General features: G+C 38.9%; 1 protein-coding gene across 1 annotated transcript; it reads right to left on the bottom strand.

Annotated features, from left to right (window-relative positions):
* Positions 1 to 8,853: 8,853 nt before the first annotated feature.
* sftpba (surfactant protein Ba) lies at positions 8,854 to 20,022 on the bottom strand. Its single transcript, XM_053644594.1, has 12 exons — positions 19,787 to 20,022; positions 18,547 to 18,611; positions 17,151 to 17,225; positions 15,012 to 15,131; positions 14,293 to 14,406; positions 13,583 to 13,663; positions 12,978 to 13,161; positions 12,654 to 12,796; positions 11,591 to 11,671; positions 11,182 to 11,295; positions 10,555 to 10,592; positions 8,854 to 9,751 (listed from the first exon to the last, which is right to left on the bottom strand). Exons 1-11 carry the CDS (start codon positions 19,836 to 19,838, stop codon positions 10,557 to 10,559), a joined length of 1,065 nt encoding a protein of 354 aa, XP_053500569.1. The 5' UTR covers positions 19,839 to 20,022; the 3' UTR covers positions 8,854 to 9,751; positions 10,555 to 10,556.
* Positions 20,023 to 21,685: the final 1,663 nt, after the last annotated feature.

The following is a 21,685-nucleotide window of genomic DNA, read 5'->3' as shown; positions in this document are numbered from 1 at the left end:
TAATGGAGACACTTAAAATGGCCATGCTTAATTCCTTTCATGAAAGGAAATGGGTGTGGTGTCAGGTTTTTCAAGACTTGGAATGAATATCTGTTCAAAAGCGTGCCAGATGAATACTCAAGAAAAATAACGTATACAGTGTATGCAATGTTATGAAATCTTTATTTAGAATGGATAAACTACAGAGCTGGTGAAAAATTTGAGGGCTTGCTTCACGAGGTGTACCATTATAGGAAATTGATCAATGACATGGTTGACCTTAGGTTGTAACAGCTGTACACCGTCGTTCCTTCACCAGCCCTTTTTCTTCTTTCTCTTTTGAGTTTAAATGTCAAATACAGACGTGTTACAGAGAAACCACATGCACAGAGTAAATGTTCAAATTATTGGCAACTTGCTGTGACGTAATAAGAATAAAACACTCCGGGACATGCTGTTATGGATAAATAATCAATCATGGGGTGGTAACAGTAACTTTTTTTTTTTTTTTAAATCTGCAGAGTTGATTGTTTTCCTATAAGAGCACACAGTCACGTGTTTGAGTCTTTATGATTCAGGAATAACATCTAATATCTAGCTTTAGAGGTTGTAAGTGAGGTAGAATCCAGTCTTTTAAAAAGAACTGCGCCAACTGACCGAAAACACGCGCAACCTCCAACTCGAGAAGTATTGGCACCCTTCGTTTCAAGTGACTCGAGTGAATATATGTCGAACAAAGGAAGTAGATAGTGTTAAAATCGGCAGATGTCATCCGAAGCGAGAACTGAGGGCTCTAAATGCAGAAGTGGTGGGAGAAAAGGATTCTGGGTGGTTGATGCAATGAAGGAAATGATGAGTTGTTAGTTACTGGAGCTGGACCGGACACACATGGCTAGATTTGAAGATTTGAAGATATAAACTTGACTCAGCCAGCTGTCACAATATAGAGTTTAGCATGTGACCTTGAAAACTATACACAACTGACAAGGTTATGTTTATAGATGCGTTCACAGTGACACCAACCTCAGTTTCTGCAGTACAGGTCGATCATGTTGACCGGTTGTTTTGTCTTTAACAATAAATAAATAAAAGAATCTTTGCCCAAGGCTAATTTCTGGAAGTTGTGCAAGATATAAAACGAATGAAAGTTTTGTAACAGGTTATATCCTCCAGCATTTCCTCTGCATGTGTACAGCATGCTATTACTCAACCTTGAACATTCCTATTCATGTAATGATATTTTCCATTGTATTAGTCAACATTTATTGCTTTTTCATTCCAGTGTTAGGAACCTATATAGGTTTGAATACCTGATTAAAGGATTTGGGGGCTTCCCTAAAACTGGAACCTGCATAGAATGTTTCATTGAGTAAGCATCATTATAAATACTTGAACAAAATCACTAGGGGTCTAAGCACTACTTTGCTAACACACAGCCTTTGCTTGGACCCCTAATAACGATGATTATTTCTATTAGGAGTGTCTCTGTCCGTGCAGTGCTTCAAGTTTTCATGTCTGTATTTGGATTTAAACACAAAGTGGGTGTGGCCTAAACCATTAAGTTCTAATTAATTTAGTCGGTTCTGTTTTCCGAATTGTAAACAGACTAGTAGCCTAATTTAGACCAGTGTGACCCCTGACCTGGCAGATACTAAGGATGAAAGTATGAATGTATACTTAATATTTAAGCTAATTAATTATAGCTAAAGTTATTAGCTAGGCAGAAAGGCAAATTCTATCATTTCATGGTAAATTTTGTAAACTTACAGATTGATGTTTTCAGGAAAAATGGTGTAGCATCGAACAGTTTTAGATAATTAATAAGTTCATTTTCACATGAAAACCTGAACTTAATTTCATTTGTTAAAAAAAAAAAAAAAAGTACTTTACTTTTTAATCCTTGAGAACATTTAAAAGTAGCAACTTTTTGGCTGAATACTTCTACTTTTCGAATTGCTTCACACATTAGCTCTAGACATTAGGTCTACTTTCACTTTAGTGTAAGTTCTTTGTTCTTTGTCTGCCCCTGCAAAACACACAGAAGGATATGCTTTGGTGATCAACATGTATTGTTTGTCACGTTTCGTGATGTAATGGAGATAAGGTAGGATGCAGTCGCAGGTTAAACAGTTTTATTGTAGAGAGACACGGGCAGGAAAATCCAAAACGTGATCCAGAAAACGTAATCCACAAACATTCAAGAGGTCAGGCAATCGGCAAACAGGCATACACAAGGCTAGGCAGGAATCACGGTCGTGGTCACGGAAAGCAGGGTCGAGATACAAAACATGAAACATAAACAATGGCGAGATACTGGGAGCGGAGAAACCAGTGTAAACTGACTATGACTATCGTAACGACTCTAAACTAAACGTATTCTACTATATCTAATATTCCGCGCTGTGTGCTGGGAGGCGCGCGGTATGTATACAAACATAATCAGCGTCGTAATAGCTGACGGCTGAGGGCAATTCAGACACACGTGAAACAATAGCCAATGACAGAACAGGGAGGAGACATAACAAAACATAACAAATGTACGTGTCTAAACGTCACGAATGTCAACGACGGAAAGCAGGTGCTCGCGCACCTTGCCCGGCAGCGTGCATTCACATGCTCTGCAGCACGCTGCTTAAAAGGGGAAGTCGTGACATTGTTTCATTGTCGAGCTGTTGATAGACAGTTTGCCCCAAATAATTTTTATCATGCCATTAAGATATAATGCATTTCTCAACACAATTTTTCTGAGCGAGAGAGAGAGGTGGCTCTATAAAAATTTGAATATTGTGGAAAAGTTCGTTTTTTCTATAATTTAATTAAAAAGTGGAACTATAGATTCATTACACATGAAGGGAAATATTTCAAGCCTTTCTTTGTTTTAATCTCGATGATTACGGCGTACAGCTCACGGAAATCAAAAATCCAGTGGCTCAAAATATTAGAATAAAGAATTTATAATACAGAAATGTCGACCTGAGAAGAGTTCTAATCAGATAATTAACTCAAAACACCTGCGAAGGTTTCCCGAGGCTTTAATCTGTCAGTCTGGTTCAGTACACAAACACAATCACGGGGTGGATGAAAGGAAATGCTGCATTTCATTTGGAAATCAAGGTCCCAGGGTCTGGAGGAAGTGTGGAGAGGGACAGAATCCAAGCTGCTTGAAGTCCAGTGTGAAGTTTCCACAGTCAGTGATGATTTGGGTTGCCAGGTCATCTGCTGGTGTTGGTCCAGTGTGTTTTCTCGAGTCGAGAGTCGATGCAGCGTCTACCAGGAGATTTTAGAGCACTTCATCCTTCCATCTGTTGACGAGCTTTATGGAGATGCTGATTTCCTTTTCCAGCAGGACTCGGCACCTGCCCTACTAGTAACTAGTAACTGGTTTGCTGACCATGGTATTACTGTGCTTGATTGGCCAGCCGACTCGCCTGACCCGAACCCCATAGAGAATCCATGAGAGACACCAGACCCAACAATACAGACGAGCTGAAGGCTGCTATCAAAGCGACCTGGGCTTCCAGAACACCTCAGCAGTGCCACGGGCTGACTGCCTCCATGCCACGCCGCATTGATGCAGTAATTCCTGCAAAAGGATTAAAGCCACGACTGAGTATTGAGTCTATAAATTAACATACTTTTCATAAGGTCGACATTTCTGTATTTTAAATTCTTTATTCCAATATTTTGAGATACTGGATTTTTGATTTCCATGCCGTAAGCCGTAATCATCGAGGTTACGGCATGTAACTCGTGTCATGTGGAACAGCACAACTACACGACTAAAATAGAAGCCTTCATCTGAGGTCCTCTCTTCTCTGGTTCGTTTGCCACTCCCTTTCACACCCTATACATCACGGCAATGCAACACCACACGACTGAAGCACGTGGCTGTGAAAGGATCTTGGGTGTAAGCAAGCTTCTGGTGTCTCTCATACGGCATGCCATAATACGTAAGCCGTAATCATCGAGATTCAACCAAAAAAAGGCTTGAAATATTTCACTTTATGTGTAATGAATCTAGAATATACGAAAGTTCCACTTTTTAAATTAAATTACTGGAAAAAAACGAACTTTTCCACGATATTCAAATTTTTTGAGAGGCACCTGTACAACCAGCCATCACTGGGTATTATCCTGCCACAGCTGTACCTGAGGACACATATCCTTCTGTTGCATGTCACGCCGTGTTATAGTGACCTACAGAACATGATATGGTGGTCACCACAACCAGAGGTCAAGTTTCCATTGCCTTCTTTGGATTTTAAAGATTTTAAAGATTTGGTTTTAAAGTAAAACTGGTTCTTCGGGCTAAACGGCCTGTATGCTTACGATGTCTTAAACACAAGTGTGTGAATTTGATACTGATCTAAAAGCCACCCCACCCCCTCCTATTTATCTATAGTGTTGAGAAGCTGAATCTCTGATGTACCCCATGACTAAGACTCAGGTACATATAGTATTGTAAGCTTGGCACCGAGTAAGTTCTATAGCACCTTGCTTACACCCAAGATCCTCTCACAACCACGCCCTTCAGTCATATGGTGTTGCATTTCCATGACCTATAGGATGTGATAGGGCGTGGGAAAGTAACCAGAGAAATGAGGATCCCAGCTGAGGGTTTCTATTTTACAAGTCGTGTAGTTGTGCTGTTCCACATGACTTCAAACACATTTCCTAGTCTACATTTAGGTGTTTTATGATTCTTGTTCATTTCCAAATTGTCTGTAGTGTGTGAATGCGTGTGTGGTTGTGCCCTGCGATGGGTTGTCACCCCGTCCAGAGTCCCCGGAGTTCGCTGGAATAGGCTCCAGGCTTTCCTGCGAGCGTTACGGAGAACGGATGTATGGATGAACATTGATGAACATTGGAAATGAAGGATGTTGTAATGAAGTATTATTATTATTGTTGTTGTTGTTGATAATTGTTTATTCTATAAGCATATGTACATGCACCAACCACGTTATTAGGAGCACCTCTACATGTACACCTACTCATTTATGCAATTATCTAATCGTGTGGCAGCAGTGCAATGCATAAAATCATGCAGGTACAGACCAAGCGCTTCAGTTAATGTTCACCTCAAACGTCAGAATTGGGAAAAATGTGATTTCAGTGACACTGGTATGTTTGTTGGCCCCAGATGTAGTTGCGCAAAGCAACGCAAAAAAGCACAGAGAAGCTTTTCGGAGAAAAGTTCAGTTAAGAACATTCCTTGAACACTTGATGAAGGACTTCCTGTTTCTCTAGAACCTGTGCATTTTTATCGGACAGTTTATTACTAAAATAATTGGATGTAACTTATGTGTGTGTATGCATAAACATTTCATATATATTTCATACATATACATATGCAAATATTTATAAAGGTTTTACTGCATCGTGAGAAGGGAGAGAGGCAGCATGGTGGTGGTAGCATTGCTGCCTCACATCTCCAGGGTCCTGGGTTTGATCCCGAGCTCAGGTTACTGTCTTATGTTTCACAAAGTTCAGGCAGATTGGCTACGCTAAATTGCCACTAGACGTGAATGAGTGTGTGAATGTGTGTGTGTGTGTGTGTGTGTGTGTGTATGGGGCCCTGCGATGGACTGGCATCCCATCCAGGGTGAATTCTCCTACCTCCGCTCGTGTTACCAGGAAATGGTTACATGGGAAATGCATTAGGGTTCCCTGTTTGATCATGAGCTCAGATTGTCACTGTTTTGTGTAGCGTCACATGATTAACGTGTTTGTTTGGGTTTCCTTCTTGTTCTCTAGTTTCCTCCCATCTCCCAAAAATACGCTGGTAGGTATTCCCAGTGTTCCCAGTATAGGCTCTGGATCTACTGCAGCCCTAACCCAGGATCAAGAGCTTACTGAAGATAAATGAGTGAATGAATGACTAACAAAAATGGTTTTATAAACATAGTGTCTTAAAGTCTATATGTCTTGAAAACGAATATTCACACTTTACCCACGTTTTCCAACGTGTCTTCAAAATGGCTTTGTCTTTTTAGATCTGAATCTTTAAATTTCAGACTTGTGCAAGAACTGTGCTTTACAGTATGTGTACACGTTTGAAAAATATGTATACGATCTGGCTTCACCACCTATAGATTGTTCACACAATAGATGAAAGACTTCTGACCTTTGTACTGCTTCTCTAAAGATGTTTTGTTAAAGGTTTAAGGTTATGACGTAGATTGTGCAATTTTCCCTGAGATGATCGTCATTTCTTAATTTCTTTTTTATTTCAGAGCCGCTTTTCCCGCAAGGTCATGACCACAAGCCCTCTCTTGTCATTGTCCTGGCTCTATTTTGGCTTTAATTTTTGACATACTTTACTTTTCTAGTTCTTCTTTCGATTCCTTCTATTTCTTAAGCTCCTTTTATTGCCACATTTACCAGTACTGCTTTTTTTTTTCTTTTCCATTTCCTTTTGTATTATTAAAATATACAATCTGAATTAAGCATTCAGATCCCTTCAGGTTTTGCATCGTATACTTTATTTTCTCGAGTTTAAAAAAAAAAAAACGTCACGTCCTTCAGCCACTGGGAGATGGATGGATGTTTAGCAGACTTTCAATACAACGATAGGGAACGTCTTGCTATTAGGGATGTGAAAGCGATAATATATTTTTGTACCGAGCTTAATGGAACTGAGGCATCAGCAATCCCAAATATAGCAATCAATGGGCAAGGTTTTAAATCTACTCTGAGAATAGTGGACACGATAGTAAAGAAACCAGTCCAAAAACCATAGAGATCAGGGCAAAAGAAAAACATATGGCCAAGATGACAGGGAGAGCCATGGCATTGATCACACTTGTCCTCCACTTCTGGATATATTACAGAAAGTCTCGACTTAGACAAATGACCCTATGTTAAACTTTGAACTGGTATGAGCCCAAGACGAGCACAGGAAGTGGTAGACTGTATCCTACCTGTAGCACGTTATCTGTACTCCTAACTCCGTTTCCCATGCGTTCTTAATTTTGGTACTCGACTCACTACCTAACGCCAGAATAAAATCAGAAATCTTAGAAATCGTTCCTCTCTGATGTGGATTGTTTGAAAACAAGCTTTCCCAAGCCTGTTCAGGAGGCGCAGAGGGGAAATTAGGAAAACATCTAGAAATGAAATTTCGAATTTGAAAATAACGAAACAGATGCGTCACAGGGAGGTCATCAGTAGATGACAGATTGGCAAAGCTATCAAAGACACCATCGGCATACAGATTTTTTTAATTGTGTAATGGCCTTGTCATACCACACTGAAAATGTAGAGTCCAAACACGATGGAGGAAATAAGTGGTTGTTGCTTAAAGGACCCAAAGAGGATGCACCTACAAACTTAACGCGCCGTCTAAATTGATACCAAATCTTAAGTGTGTTGAGGACAACTTGATGATCTGTATATAGGGAGAGTTTTGTAGGTAGAGAGGAATAAAGTAAAGCAGGTATAGAGGATTCCCTACAAGATGATAGTTCCAAGTTACACCAAGAAGATCCAGGAGATTTAACCCAGTAGCAGAGTTTATGGATGTGCGTAGCCCAGTAATAGAATTGAAAATTGGGTAATGCAAGTCCTCCACTGAGTCGACATTTCTGCAATAAAGTTTTACGAACACTTGGTGGCTTCCCACCCCAAATAAAAGAACAAATTATTTTATCCAATGAATCGAAGAATGGTTTTGGCAGAAAAAGAGGAATTTGCTGAAACAAGAAAAGAAACTTTGGTAATATATTCATTTTAACAACATTGATCCTACCAATTAGATAAAGTGGGCGGTTACCCCAACTCTGAATGCTGGATTTAACCTTTCAGAGGAGGGGAGTGAAATTAGCTGATACAAGATTAGATAAAGAACGTGTCACGTTGATACCTAGGTATTTAAACCCTGACTGGCTAAATCGAAAAGGTAGATCTGACTGTTGGAGAGAAAATGCTGCAGTATTGACAGGAAAACAGTCGCTTTTCTCCAAATTTAATTTATAACCCGAGACCAGACTGAAGCTGAGAGTCTGTGCTTCCACCATGCTTCACCATAGGGATGAAATTGGCCAGTTGATGAACGATATCTGGTTTTTGCCAGACAAGCAGTAGGAGTTCAGCCCAAAGAGTTCATTTTTTGTCTAATCACACCAGACAATCCTATTCCTCGTGCTCTCAGAGTCTGAAAGTGCCTGCCATATGCTATTTAATCGGGAGTGACTTCTCCCTGGGAGCCACTCCACCTTAAAGACCTCATTAACTTCTGAGTATTTTTCAGATGGTTGTCCTTCTAGCAGCTTCTCCCAGCTCTGTTCAAAAGAGGACCATTGAAGCTCTGTTAGATGGCCATCACCTCCCTGACTAAAGCCTTCTACATCAAGCTCTAGGTGGTTCCAAACCTCTTCCATTTTACAATGATGGAGCCAACTGTGCCCAGGAAACAAAGCTTTAGAAATGGTTTTATACAGGTGCATCTCAAACAGGTGCATCTCAAACAGGTGCATCTTATACAAGTGCATGTCATACAGGTGCATCTTATACAAGTGCATCTCATACAGGTGCATATTATACAAGTGCATCTCATACAGGTGCATCTTATACAAGTGCATCTCAAACAGGTGCATCTTATACAAGTGCATCTCAAACAGGTGCATCTTATACAGGTGCATCTCAAACAGGTGCATCTTATACAGGTGCATCTCACACAGGTGCATCTTATACAGGTGCATCTCACACAGGTGCATCTTATACAGGTGCATCTTATACAGGTGCATCTCAAACAGGTGCATCTCAAAAAATTTGAATACCATGGAAAACTGGAACTTTCACATATTATAGATTCATTCACATGAAGTGAAATATTTCGAGCCTTTCTTTGTTTTAATCTCGATGATTACGGCTCACAGCTCACGGAAATCAAAAATCCAGTATCTCAAAATATTCGAATAAAGAATTAATAATACAGAAATGTCGACCTGAGAAGAACTCTAATCAGTTAATAAACTCAAAACACCTGAGAAGGTTTCCCGAGGCTTTAATCTCTCAGTCTGGTTCAGGACACACAAGCACAATCACGGGGAAGATGAGCGTCAATTTTTATGTTTAAAAGTACATTTAACCCATTTAAAATGAAATCTATAATACAAATAAAGTGTGCAAAAAGTATTCATATTTATTACGTATATTTATATGTTTATAGTCATATGTCAATATGTCTGTATGTATGGTAAAGTGCACACACACACACACACACACACACACACACACACACACACTAGAAACTCTTAATATAGTTTAATGTTATTGCAGTCATGGCAATCATGTCATTTTATAAAAACAAAGACAAAAATGATTCTCTTGATACTTACAAGATGACAGAGGCAGAAAAAAAGACTTAAACCTAGACAAAGACATGAATGTGTCCGGAGTGTAAAATGACTCATCAGGCTCATCTTGCTTGTAAAACCATAATTTTATCTTGCGTAGGAACTTGGAGCTGACTTTTAGCAAAGCTGATTGTGAAAGTAATCGAAAGGAAAAACACATCATGAGCATGCTATTAAATTAATCATGGCTAAAGGGTCAGAATAAACTGTCTCGCCAGCTGATTTGATATCATCGCGTTATCATGTTTGTTTGCACAATAGCAGGTCAGAGTTCAAGTTCACCTCGTGGCCCAGATTAGAAAAACAAACACCGACATTTCTGTTAAATCTTTTTAGACTGCACCTTTAGACTCTGTGTGGCCGAGGACATGAAGTGAAGAAGCGGCTGTGAAGCTGAAATCCAACGGAGAACAGACCTGTTCACAAATAAAAGAGTCAAAACTAATTTATGACACAGTATACGAATCAGAGCCGTATTTGTGTGTGTCTGTGCGCTGTACTATACTGATATCTGATATTAAATACAGGGGTGTTGAAAAACATGATGAATTCCCAGTATAATAATCATATCACAGTTTTTTCAGTAATTCAACGCTGGTATTTTTAAAAATTTTTTATTTTTTTTTTAGCTGTCTAGAGTTAAAATAAGGAGTTCCCATTTGTGTAGCAAAAAACAAAGTTATATCACAGTGCCACTGATTTCTCAATTCTGATTTGTTCAGATGTTATGGATTCATTTGGAGACTGGTTTCTTGGTAAAATGACAAGTTGTGTCATTTACACGCAGCTGAGGAAACTACTGATTATCGCTGCTATTACATGATAACAGGAACGAAGTGGTTTTGCCACAACATTAAAATTGAACTATGAATGGATAAAAAAATGTGACTTTTTAAAAAATTGTTAGCGTTGGAAAATTTCTGTAGTATAAGAGGAATAACCCCTTGGACATATGCAAAAGTATTTGACTGGTGACAGGGTGGTAATTACCCTGCTGATGATTATTTTCCTATATCCCCTATAGGGAACCCACTCGACAGAAACACCACCACAGCCAGACTGGTAGAGCATGATGCTAGCAAACACTACTTCAGGAACAACTATTTCAGATTTCCTCATGTTATTCCATAACACTGATATATATCATTACTCTCAGTATACAGAAATGTGCGTAACTGCTTATAAACTGTGTGCAACCATGTGTGCAATATGAACTTACTTCTACTTCCACACGGTCATCTGGCAGAAAGAGATGACCTGAGAGGAAATGATCAAACAAACACTTTTTACATTACTGAACAATAACCTTATCAATCATGTTACATCCTGTCCTAGAGATAGTTCAGACTCAGTTACACTTCAGTAAGTTGAACAGGGCAAAGTGTGCATTATAAAGTTTGAGTTTAAAAGGACACAGATTTAAGGAGCAGTTTGTGGTTTTTGGTGCCCTCTGCTATCTGTGAGCTAAACTGCAACGGGAACATGAACATTAATGAGTCTTTCTCCTTAATCGCAGCTGACCCAGTCTTTTAAAACCAAGAAAAGTCTGGGTGTCTGTGTGTAAAGCTAATTTCTGGGCCAGAAAATGAGCACAGAAAAAAAGAACTATTTGCTAGATTCACTGTTTTATTTTATTGTTGTAAACGTTACAAACTGGACCTTTAAAGTTAATTTTGGAGTACATCACTAAATTTAATACATATAAAAGGACAGCATTATAAAACTGATATCTCGGTCTCAGGAAGCCATACAGTAATAACATTCTCACCTTATTTGTCTCACTCCCTTACTTAAATGTCACGCAGTCACTCTCTCATACACTCACACACATTCACACACAACTTACCCCACAGGTGTGAGCAGTTTGCAGGTCTCGACAGCTGTAGATCGGCCCCAGTGTGCAGGGGTCACCAAAATCTCCCTGCTCCGTCCTCTTTCTCCCCACACACAGATCAGCTCTCTGATGTACATCATTTAAAACTCCATCATTAAAATGTAATGAATTAACATTACTTTGTGACACACTCTTGGGCCTCAGGATGACACTGTGTGCGTATATATATATATATATATATATATATATATATATATATATATATATATATATATATATATATATATATATATATATATATATATATATATATATATATAGAGTAGTAGTAGTTTTGTACTTTGGCGCCCTCTGCTGGCTGATAAAGCCATTACAGAAGTCAGAGAGCTGTCGCTGTTACTGTGCTATTCATGTTCTGTACCTCACACACATCCAGAGAGGCTGCCTCTTTACCCAGAATCCACTGGAGCTGCTCACCATAGCGCTGAGTAAAACTCTCACACTGCAGAAGACAAATAAAGAACAGACACAACTCATGAGCAGAATGTTTGGCAGAAGTGGTACAAGATGATGTGAGGTCTGGAGGTGTTCATTCAACTGAAAGCCTTTCCAAACAAAATCTCTCACAGAAAAGGAGAGTGGATACATGAAGAGGTCAGACCCCGTTTAACCACTTATATCAGTCTGTTTATCTCCATTTTTCTCCCCAATTTGGTCACCTGCTCATTCATAGCATAGAATCATATGCTAATTATGGGGCAAGAGTGAAGGCTAACACATGCTTCATCTAAGACACATGAAGCTAGCCAACCACATCTTTTTGAACTGCTCCTCATGCAGCGTCACAGGGCTCTAGCCGCCCTCTTCCACATACATGTGCTCATAGATGCACATGACTGACTAGTGTCGATGTGATTGACAGGTGAGAGAGTATGCCATTTTGCTCCCTTGGCCCCCAGCGGATACAGGTACAGCTCTAACATCATCAGGATTCTAACTTGCGATCTCATCTCAAAGTCAGACATTTGAAACAAGACGAGGAAAGTCAGCGTGAAGCCTGGTTAGTGCAGGACATCACCAAAATGTAGTACATCAGGTGACCACAAACAAGTAGCAAGTGAGCCTTTGCCCAAAAGTTTCCTAAATCCTTGATGTTCTAATTTGACACAAAGTGCATACCACCTCTACACTGCCATGTTATACACTATGTAGTAAATATATACTGTTTAGAAAGCCTTTTGGGATTAAGCCAAAGTTTGAGGGTGCAGATTTTCATGTGGGTCCTGGATCTGCATATTGGTGGTTTTTAAGTTTCACCTGCCTCACATGCCTACGACATGCCTGCATCGTTACTACAGTCACCACAATTAATACAAGAGCAACTAAAAAACAACCCGGATTTGGTCATTTGCAAATTTAGGGCACTCTGCCTAAAGTTTTAATTCAAGACTGTATGAAGGGTGAAGAGGTCAGAGGTCTGTAACCTTGGGCAGGACGCCGGGGTGTGACTGGCACACGGAGTGCAGGAAGGAGGTAACTTGAGGCTGAGTGGCGTTCAAGCCCAGATGGAGACGAGACAGGACAACCAGAGTCAGACACGAGTCACAGTCCGAGAGAGGAGACACCACTGAGAGGAAAGAGAGAGACATGCATGTCAATTAAAGAAGACGAATGACAAAGAAACAGAGGGAGAGAGACAGATGAGAGGAACAGTGTGTGTGTGTGTGTGTGTGTGAGAGAGAGAGAGAGAGAGAGAGAGAGAGAGAGATACAGAAGAAAGAGAGCAGGATAAGGAAAGGACTACTGACTGTTACTAGGTGCTGTTGAGCTCTGACAGAGCCGCAGCACAGAGCAGATGGAGTTGGGTGACGCTGGGTTCAGGAGAACCTCAAACAGCCTCTTCACTGTTCTCTGAAACAGCTGTGAGCACTGACTCCTTAAGAGCAGGGGGAGGAGGGAACACACTTCATCCAAAACACCGATCACGGCACTCTGAGATGGACACAACACACACACACACACACACATTGTACTCATACAACAAAAATTCCTTATAGTGTAAATACTCATGTAGATTTGATTCTCTCATTTGATTCCCCCCATGATTCATTTAATTCAATGTGTGATTTTCACACGTGATTAATTCATTCTCATATATTAACGTTAATTTTTAAATTATGGCATTTTATTCATATTATGACACGTGCTTATTGAGTTCACATGTGCATGACATGTCACAGGACATAACACTGAAATGCAGCTTCCCATATTTTTCACCTGAAATCACATATTACTCATATAATCACAGGCAAACTGTATGTGTCCTTACAGTGTGTGTGTGTGTGTGTGTGTGTGTGTGTGTGTGTGTGTGTGTGTGTGTGTGTGTGTGTGTGTGTGTGTGTGTTGATCTCACCTCTGTCTGTGCTGTGGGTAGGAGACAGTCCAGCACATTCAAAACGTATGTGCAAGCGCTGCACTGGAACGAGGTCTCCAGCTGTGTGTGTGTGTGTGTGTGTGTGTGTGTGCACAACGAGAGGAACATGATCATTCACAAAGCAACAAAGCAATTAAATTGAAAACTGTTCTGACAGATTGTTTCTTGATCATTTTCCTGGTACTAAACAAAGTTTAAGGACGAGAACATACACAGGAGTTCACTAACAGCCACTTGTTTAGAGATAACATGAAATCGCATTGTCCCTGCAGAGTGCATTATGGGTATCTGCATCTTCCAGGCCACGCGGTTTAAATAAATAAATAAATAAATAAATAATTAAATAAATAAATAAATAAATCACACAATGTTTGTCAGAGTTTCAACTAACAATCCTGCATCTCACCACTAGAGGCCGCCAGATACTGAATATTAACTGAGCATGCTCAATGAATCGGTCTCACCTGCCTGTAATTATTACCCATCATGCACTGAGCTGCCATTTGATTAGATCTACTTTACAAGTGATATTGTAGGTGTACAATTACACACGGTAGTCCATCTTGCTCTGCACAATTTGATCCCCCTCCCAAATGGACATATAGTCTATAGAATAACTTCAGAAATGAGGACAGTTCCTGCTAGAGACTCTTAACCTGGCTTTTGATTTCAGTGTCTCGTGTGTTTACCATGGCAGTAGGTGGTGTGATGGTCTTTTGTATGTAATTCATTAAAATGTCCTCCATCTGCAGCTTGAACTCGCCTTCACACAGGTTAAAGTAAGTGCACACTTCTCCAGGGTTCTACAGAAAGACAGAGAGGAAAATGGAAACACAGCCTTTGCTGTTATATGTTTTACAGCTGGGAATCTTTAGGAACATCAGGATTTGATTTAATTTCAGTTTGGAAATGCAAATTATGATACCCCACCCCACCCCAGTAGGTAAGCACCACATATAATAATCTTATAAGAATAAGTGATGCAGTGCCCTATAAGCTTCTCCTACATGCAGGGAAACATGGTGAATTGCCCTAATGAGTGCCTGATAGGAGATTACTTTTTTTTTTTTTTTTTAATTTTACATTTAGCCTCTGCCCCTCAGACAGACTGCGTCCATCCCGGCACCTCCACATGGAAAACTAATCCAGACCAAATAGGGCTTATGAAGTTTAATGAATCATTCGGGAGAGACTCGTGGTGCGTATTAGAATCTATTATTCTTCCCATCTCTACTACTACTACATAAACACGTATACAATAAAATGAATTTTACTTAAACCCTAACTTGGAAGAAATTTGGGGTCACAGGATCAGTATCTTCATGATTAAGCGCCTCAAAAATTGGCGTCTTGACGCGGCGTGAATGTAAACTCTCAGCGGTTCACCGATTCAATGTAACTGACTCACCATCAGTCCGGCGAGGAAGGTGAGGACGAGAGGAAGGTTTTCCACTTCACTGCGGCACTTCTGCGTAATCTGCTGAGGCAGCACGTCACACAACTTCTCCAGAGTGCTCTTCAAATTCATCTGAGAGTAACATGCACACATTTCGCAGATTAAGGGACTAAATATTGACAAAAGGCAAAATGGTTCAGCCCAAGTACCATCCACCTGATCTAACACTTACAATAATACAGAGAGGTCGAGAACCAACACGGCAGCCATTTTTCTTCTTAGTGTTTATTTTATTTATTTCAATGTCTTGATTTATTGTGTGTCAAAGATAGAAAGCGATAAGGGAGAGATAAATCACAAGGCAAAACAAACCAGGACAAAGCTTCTCAGCTTAATTTCCTCTGTCTTTTAATAATTAATCATTTTCTTATTCTTCTTGCTCTTGACCTCTTCTAAACTTCGCTAGAGTCATGCAAGCAAACATGAAGGAGAAAGGAGCCACGATCATGCACAATGTCTTTATCCCACTATCGTAGGCATGTGCCAATATTAATCTTTCACCACTTCACTTCTATCATAGATATTACATACAAAAGGACCAGGTTTACCTTTCCCTGACTGCACTGTACAGCATTTTAAGAAGTTATACAAAATAAGGATCCCGAGAAGACATCTCTACCAACGTAGGTCTCTTTCCTTTGCATGGAACATTGGATAATAAATATTTTGTGTGTTCATGACAATATCATGTCTTGATAAATCTATCGTATGATGTATCGTATACTGGCACATGCCTACTTTGTTGACATGAACCGATCAGTTTTGTCGCTTCATTTTTATTAATAATAATACAACATTCTCACCTGATCCTGATTCTGCGGAATGAAAGCAAAATAGTGTTTATAGACATTAATAAGAGCGCATATGATGTTCTCAACTTCTCATGCACGTGTGATCACGTTTAACAAATGCTGACATTGAATTTAGTAACAACAAACGATCAAACAGAAAAATAAATTGTATTAAGCTGTAGTATTTTGATGCATACAAATATTAATGAGTCTATAATTCTATATAATAAATATTAGCAGTAGTTTTAAGGGTGTGTAAACTTTTGAAGGGTGTAATTTTTTTTATAAATTCAGCTATTATCTTGTCTTGTGGAGTATATGTAAACATCTGTTATGTGAAATAGCTTATTCAGGACAGTACTAAATAAAAAAAAAAAAAAATGGGATTTTTATGATCCGTCTTAGTTTGTTAAGTGTATTAAGATTTAGCAGATTTCGCAAGGGGTATGTAAACTTTAGGGCACAGCTGTTTACACCCACACACACACATGCTGTCCAACTATAACCAAAATGCTTTCATGGAAACATTTTTCTTTTCAACATCTGAGCTGGTCGTTAATGTGAAACGCAAGATGTGTGTCAGGATAACTGAAAACGAATCTTCTGAAACAGCTGGCTTATAACATTAATGCAGAGAAGCTCGCTGTACGTCACTGCACACTTGTAACTGCTGAGTTTTACGATTATGTAAGTAGATTTAATAAAATAAAATTAATAAAAAGGCAAGGAAGAACAAACAATGATCATAATATTGTGTTTAAAAAATGTCAATGAGTCGTTTGGGAAGTCTTATTGGTGAGCTGAGTCAAATGAATCGACTCACTGAACAGAGCCAACACTAGTTTTAAATTCAGCTGTAAATGATGGGCTCTTAAACATTTAAGTATGAATTTGTTTTGCTTTGAAATAAATCCATCCATCCATTTTCTGTACCACTTATCCTACACAGGGTCACGGGGAGCCTGGAGCCTATCCCAAGGAACTTGGGGCACAAGGCAGGGGTCACCCTGGACAGGGTGCCAACCCATCACATGATGTAATCACACACACATTACACACTATGGACAATTTGGATGCCAATCTTTGCATGTCTTTGTACTGGGGAGGAAACCGGAGTACCCGGAGGAAGCCCCTAAAGCACTGGGAGAACATGCAAACACCATGCACACAGGGCGGAGGCAGGATTCCAACCCACAACCCCAAACGTGCTAACGTGCTAATATTTATTAATAAATATTCTAAACTTTTTATAAGCTCTTTAATGGTGAAATCAATTCTGACACCAAAAATCTGTTCCTACCTGGAACTCTTCATCCGATAGCAAGTGTTTCAGGATCTCTATGATCTGGATACAGTCTTGGCAGGCTTGATCATCCTAAAATTGATCATCATATTAGTCTTGGTGATCGAGGAAATCATTAATCATATTAAGTGCATGATTTTTGCATTCTTTTACCAAATAAACATAATATTAAATGTAATTATTCATTAGAACAATTCATGCACTGGTCACATGGGATAAATAAACTCCATGTCGGGAGGGGGGGGGGGAGTTAATATTATGCATCATATAATATAGCATTATTTTGGATTATTCTAGAAATTTTTTTTAATCAAATCTAAGAATAGATTTAGAAACACTGAAGCAGAAGTGAGATTAATGTATGTCTTGATGAATGTGTTATGGTTGGTGTATTTTAGGCACAGGTGTGAGGAGTTGGAGGATCTGAAAGCTGTGACGTCCTCAGTAGTGTGAAAGACTAAACTGAACAAAAGCAAGTGCAGATCTCAGAGTTTGGATAAAACATTATGGCAATCGCATCAGGATCAGGGTTAATGAGCGGTGTTTATAGCAAATCAAGCTGGAATTGTATTCAGTTTATTCTTAGTCCCAGCTCGAATGAAGAACTGACACTGATAATGTATTAAAATACACAATGTTCCACGTTCCCGAAATGCAGTCAGTCAAGACGTGTTTCATGTCTGAAATGTGCTTCTTTAGTTTTGCATTGGTGCTACAAAGCTAACAAGTAAGGGATGTTTATATGAGTTATTTTGGAAGTAGGAAGTCGGAGCTCATTTTTGACCTCCGTGCATTCAAGCTACAAAGTGGGGTGGGGGACAAACATGGACCTCAGTGTTTATCTATTGTTAGCAACAATCTTAACCTCCATCTCTAACCAATGAACTCTGCAGTCAATGTTATAGATTTAACAAGCGTATGTCTGTATGTTAATTGATTTACTTACTTGTCCAGATATTTGTATATACAGTTGAACTCATTTAAAAGTAAGAAGTGCTACTATGTTTACTGTTGATGCTGTGAGCGGCCATGTTGATTTGCTGTCATTTGCTGAACTCGGAGTTGAGAAGGCCATCCTGAGTTCCTGAGCTGAGACAGCATTTTCCTTGTTTTTTTTATTTGTTTTTTTTTCCTGGACGGAGGTCAGGACCTCTATTCGAATGCAGTAATAGCTACCAGTTTAACATTAAGCTAATGGCATGCCTACATTTTTACTCTCAGCTCAGAGGGCATTATTTGGAGCAGCAAGAAGTTTTTATTTTTTTTGCAGGAAAGTGCAAGAACAGACATTTTCTGCCATATTTGACATTCATAAATCCTACAGAATTTTTGTATTGTGTTCATGAGTGTTCAATGTATGTGCATGTGAAGTATTTGTGTAAAGATGTCTCACCTTAACATCATTAGTGTCCTTAAGAAACACCTGCACTGTTTCTGGACTGAGCATTCTTGCTTTGGCTATAAAAAACAAAAACAAAACATTACATTTCAATCCGTAAATAGCTGATTTATCACACAGAACTCTACGGTATGAGGCGGAACAATGGTGACGTGGATAGCCTTGCCACCTCACAGCTGTAGGGTTTAAGGTTCGATCCTGAGCTTGGGACACTCTCCGTAGAATTTTGCATGTCCGAGTGTTCGTGTGGGTTTCCTTTATGTTCTCTGGTTTCCTCCGACTGTCCAAAAACACACAGGTCGGTGGGTTGGTCATATTTGATTGCCCCTAGGTGTGAATGAGTGTGTGAATGATGCCCTGCGATGGACTGGCTTCCCATCAGGAAGTCACCTTACCAGGATAAAGTGGTTACTTAAGATGAACGAATGCACACTGTGGTATTCTCAGGAATGTCAAAGTTGTGCCAAAAGTTAAGAGATGAATGTTTGACATAAAAGTGCATTTGCACATACTTTATTTTGTGATAATTTATTTATTTATTTTGGACAGAGGTCCAAAAACAAAACAAACAAATCCCATAAGATTCAATGTAGATGTCTCAAAAGGAGATACTACTGATAATGTGTTGTTGTTGTTGTTGTTTTAAAAGAAAAAAGATCAATAATGTAGTTAAATCAGGAATTAATAATATGAAGAAACATTGCATTATGTGCAGGTTTTGGCATTTTATCATGGGTAATGCAGTTAATCAACAGTGATATAATAACTCACAGGTCAAATAGTTCAGGTTTAATAAAGTAAGAATAATCTAAGGTGCTGATGTGTTTCACACCAAGTGTAAAATGCTTTTCTGCTTGAGAAATAGATCTTTATTTCAATATCATTTTTAATTTAGAATAATATCATGTATACTTTGGCTGGATTTAATGTTCATGTATTAGTAAGAAAATCAGTTATAACTAATGTATAAATGATTTGCATCACATCGTCACTTTGAACCTGCTAAAGGGTAACAACTCTATAATACTGATCTTAGACTCCAAATAATGTACTTTATTCAAATGAGTTATAATAGTGTGTTTGTGTGTTTTTTCACAGCTTAGTTTGTAAATCTACAGCACCTTATTGTTAAAATATGTGCGAAGAAATATTAACACTGTTTTGCTGATATCAACATGGCATCAAGCAACAAGAGATAAAGGAAAAAAGAATTATTCTAGTAATTCATACTTACCAATGCCAAGAAGTGGAAGGAATAAAAGCAGCAGGATCCTGGTGAAGACCATGTCTCTCTTCAGTCTGCTTACCAGTTTGGAGAAGTTCTGCTCTGCTCTCTGCTTTGGCTCACTATATAAGGTTTCTTAAAAACAGGAACACATTTGATATGCTTGAATTAGGACAAAACCACAAAATCAACCTGAGTTGATAAGGAGTGAAGTTCTTGTGTTGTTTAGAAGCTGGAGCTGAGGTTTGACCGAAGTCACGGACGAAACTCTCTGGGGGGGAAAAAAACAGCAACTCAATGTTTCATAAAAGTTTAAAAAGAAAAGAAAAGAAACCATTCCAGTTTCAGGGTCCAGACCAGATTTGTTGATTTTTTTCCCCCCTTTTTTTCTTTTCTTTAGATGATTTCAACACTGAGTTTTAGGCTATATAAACCTGCCATGGCATGATAAGGAACAAAAGAATAATATCAGCTCCAGTCTGCTTTTTGATACACGATGGATGTCTGATCTTTTCCATGAATCTGATACGTACTTAAAAAAAACACACATACATTTAAAAAACATGTCTTTCTGACTCTGCTTTGGATCGTGTTTATTCACTCATTGCATTTAAGAGCAAACACTGTATGTGCGTTTAGCACTCACTGTTAAACGATATCAGTTTGACACTCAAACAGTATTATCACAATGTAGAGATGTAATCGTTTAACAAAAGATCTCATACTCATACAGATTATTTTAATATAGTACAGTTCTAATAAGGGAAAAAGAATAATATATCTGATTTTTAGATTTTACACCGCACTAAAATTTTCTCCTCGTACTCTCATGGAATTACAGCAACGGACTTGTCATGTTATCCATAATATCCTAAGTCATATTCTGTTAATACTTTTGCATCTAAACACTTATTTATTTCAAAACCACTATATACAGATGTTTATAATTATACTATAGATGCATGAAACATTTCACTATTCAACTATGGTTTAATGTGGCATTGATGTATTTTATGTGTGTTTTTATGAAGCATCTTAAGAAACGTGAATATGGAAGCCTGGGAAATATAGAGCGTTACTTAGACCAACTGCTGAGTATGCAGAGGTTTTTACAGCGGTTATATTGTACTTGTTTCAGATAATTTTAGAGATTGATGTTGCTGTTTAGGGGAGCTCTGTGGTTTAATGGTTGGCAGGTTCGCCTATCACCTCCAGGGTTCGGGGTTCGATTCCCACCACAGCCCCGTGTGTGTGGAGTTTTCATGTTCTTCCCGTGCTGCGGGGGTTTCCTCCGGGTACTCAGGTTTCCTCCCCCAGTCCAAAGACATGCATGGTAGGCTGATTGGCATGTCCAAAGTGTTCGTAGTGTATAAATGGGTGTGTGAATGTGTATGTGATTGTGCCCTGCGATGGATTGACACCCTGTCCAGGGTATCCCCCGTCTTGTGCCCGATGCTCCCTGGGATAGGCTCCAGGTTCCCCGTGACCCTGAAAGATGAGCGGTATAGAAAATGTTGCTGTTTATTTTATTTCTAAATCCTGTCTTATGCTGATACTGCAAGAAGTAAATTATAAAATGGTACTTTTTAGAGATTTTTGTGATTTGTATTTACTTAATACTGAATTTTAGAAAAGATTTAGAAAAGATCCCTGCTATTATTGTATCACTGTAAGAAATGAATTTTAGAATATTACTCAGGCCAACATCTTAATATGCAGTCAATTTTACATAGGCCACTGTGTTCATACAAGATTAAAATATTATGATGATGAATTTGGAGAAGTCTTGGTATTGAAATTTGATTTATTGAGTCCATTAAAAATGACTGATACCACAATGTATCGATGCTATAAATGCTTTAAACATGCCACCGAGGAAGAAATGAAAGGCCTAAACCAATGGAAATG

Source organism: Ictalurus furcatus, chromosome 16 (genome assembly GCF_023375685.1).
Source record: "Ictalurus furcatus strain D&B chromosome 16, Billie_1.0, whole genome shotgun sequence".
NCBI classification, from domain to species: Eukaryota; Metazoa; Chordata; class Actinopteri; order Siluriformes; family Ictaluridae; genus Ictalurus; species Ictalurus furcatus.
Note: the sequence above shows the minus strand (reverse complement) of the source record. Positions and strands in the feature narration are given on the sequence as shown.

Excerpts from the sequence above, each read along its gene's own strand:
- sftpba (XM_053644594.1), bottom strand. The coding sequence starts at position 19,838 with ATGGTCTTCACCAGGATCCTGCTGCTTTTATTCCTTCCACTTCTTGGC. Across the intron at positions 15,132-17,150 it reads TATCGGATGAAGAGTTCCAG|ATGAATTTGAAGAGCACTCT; the intron begins GTAGGAACAGAT and ends TGTTACTCTCAG. Across the intron at positions 11,672-12,653 it reads ACCCCGGCGTCCTGCCCAAG|TGTGAGAGTTTTACTCAGCG; the intron begins GTTACAGACCTC and ends TGTCTTCTGCAG.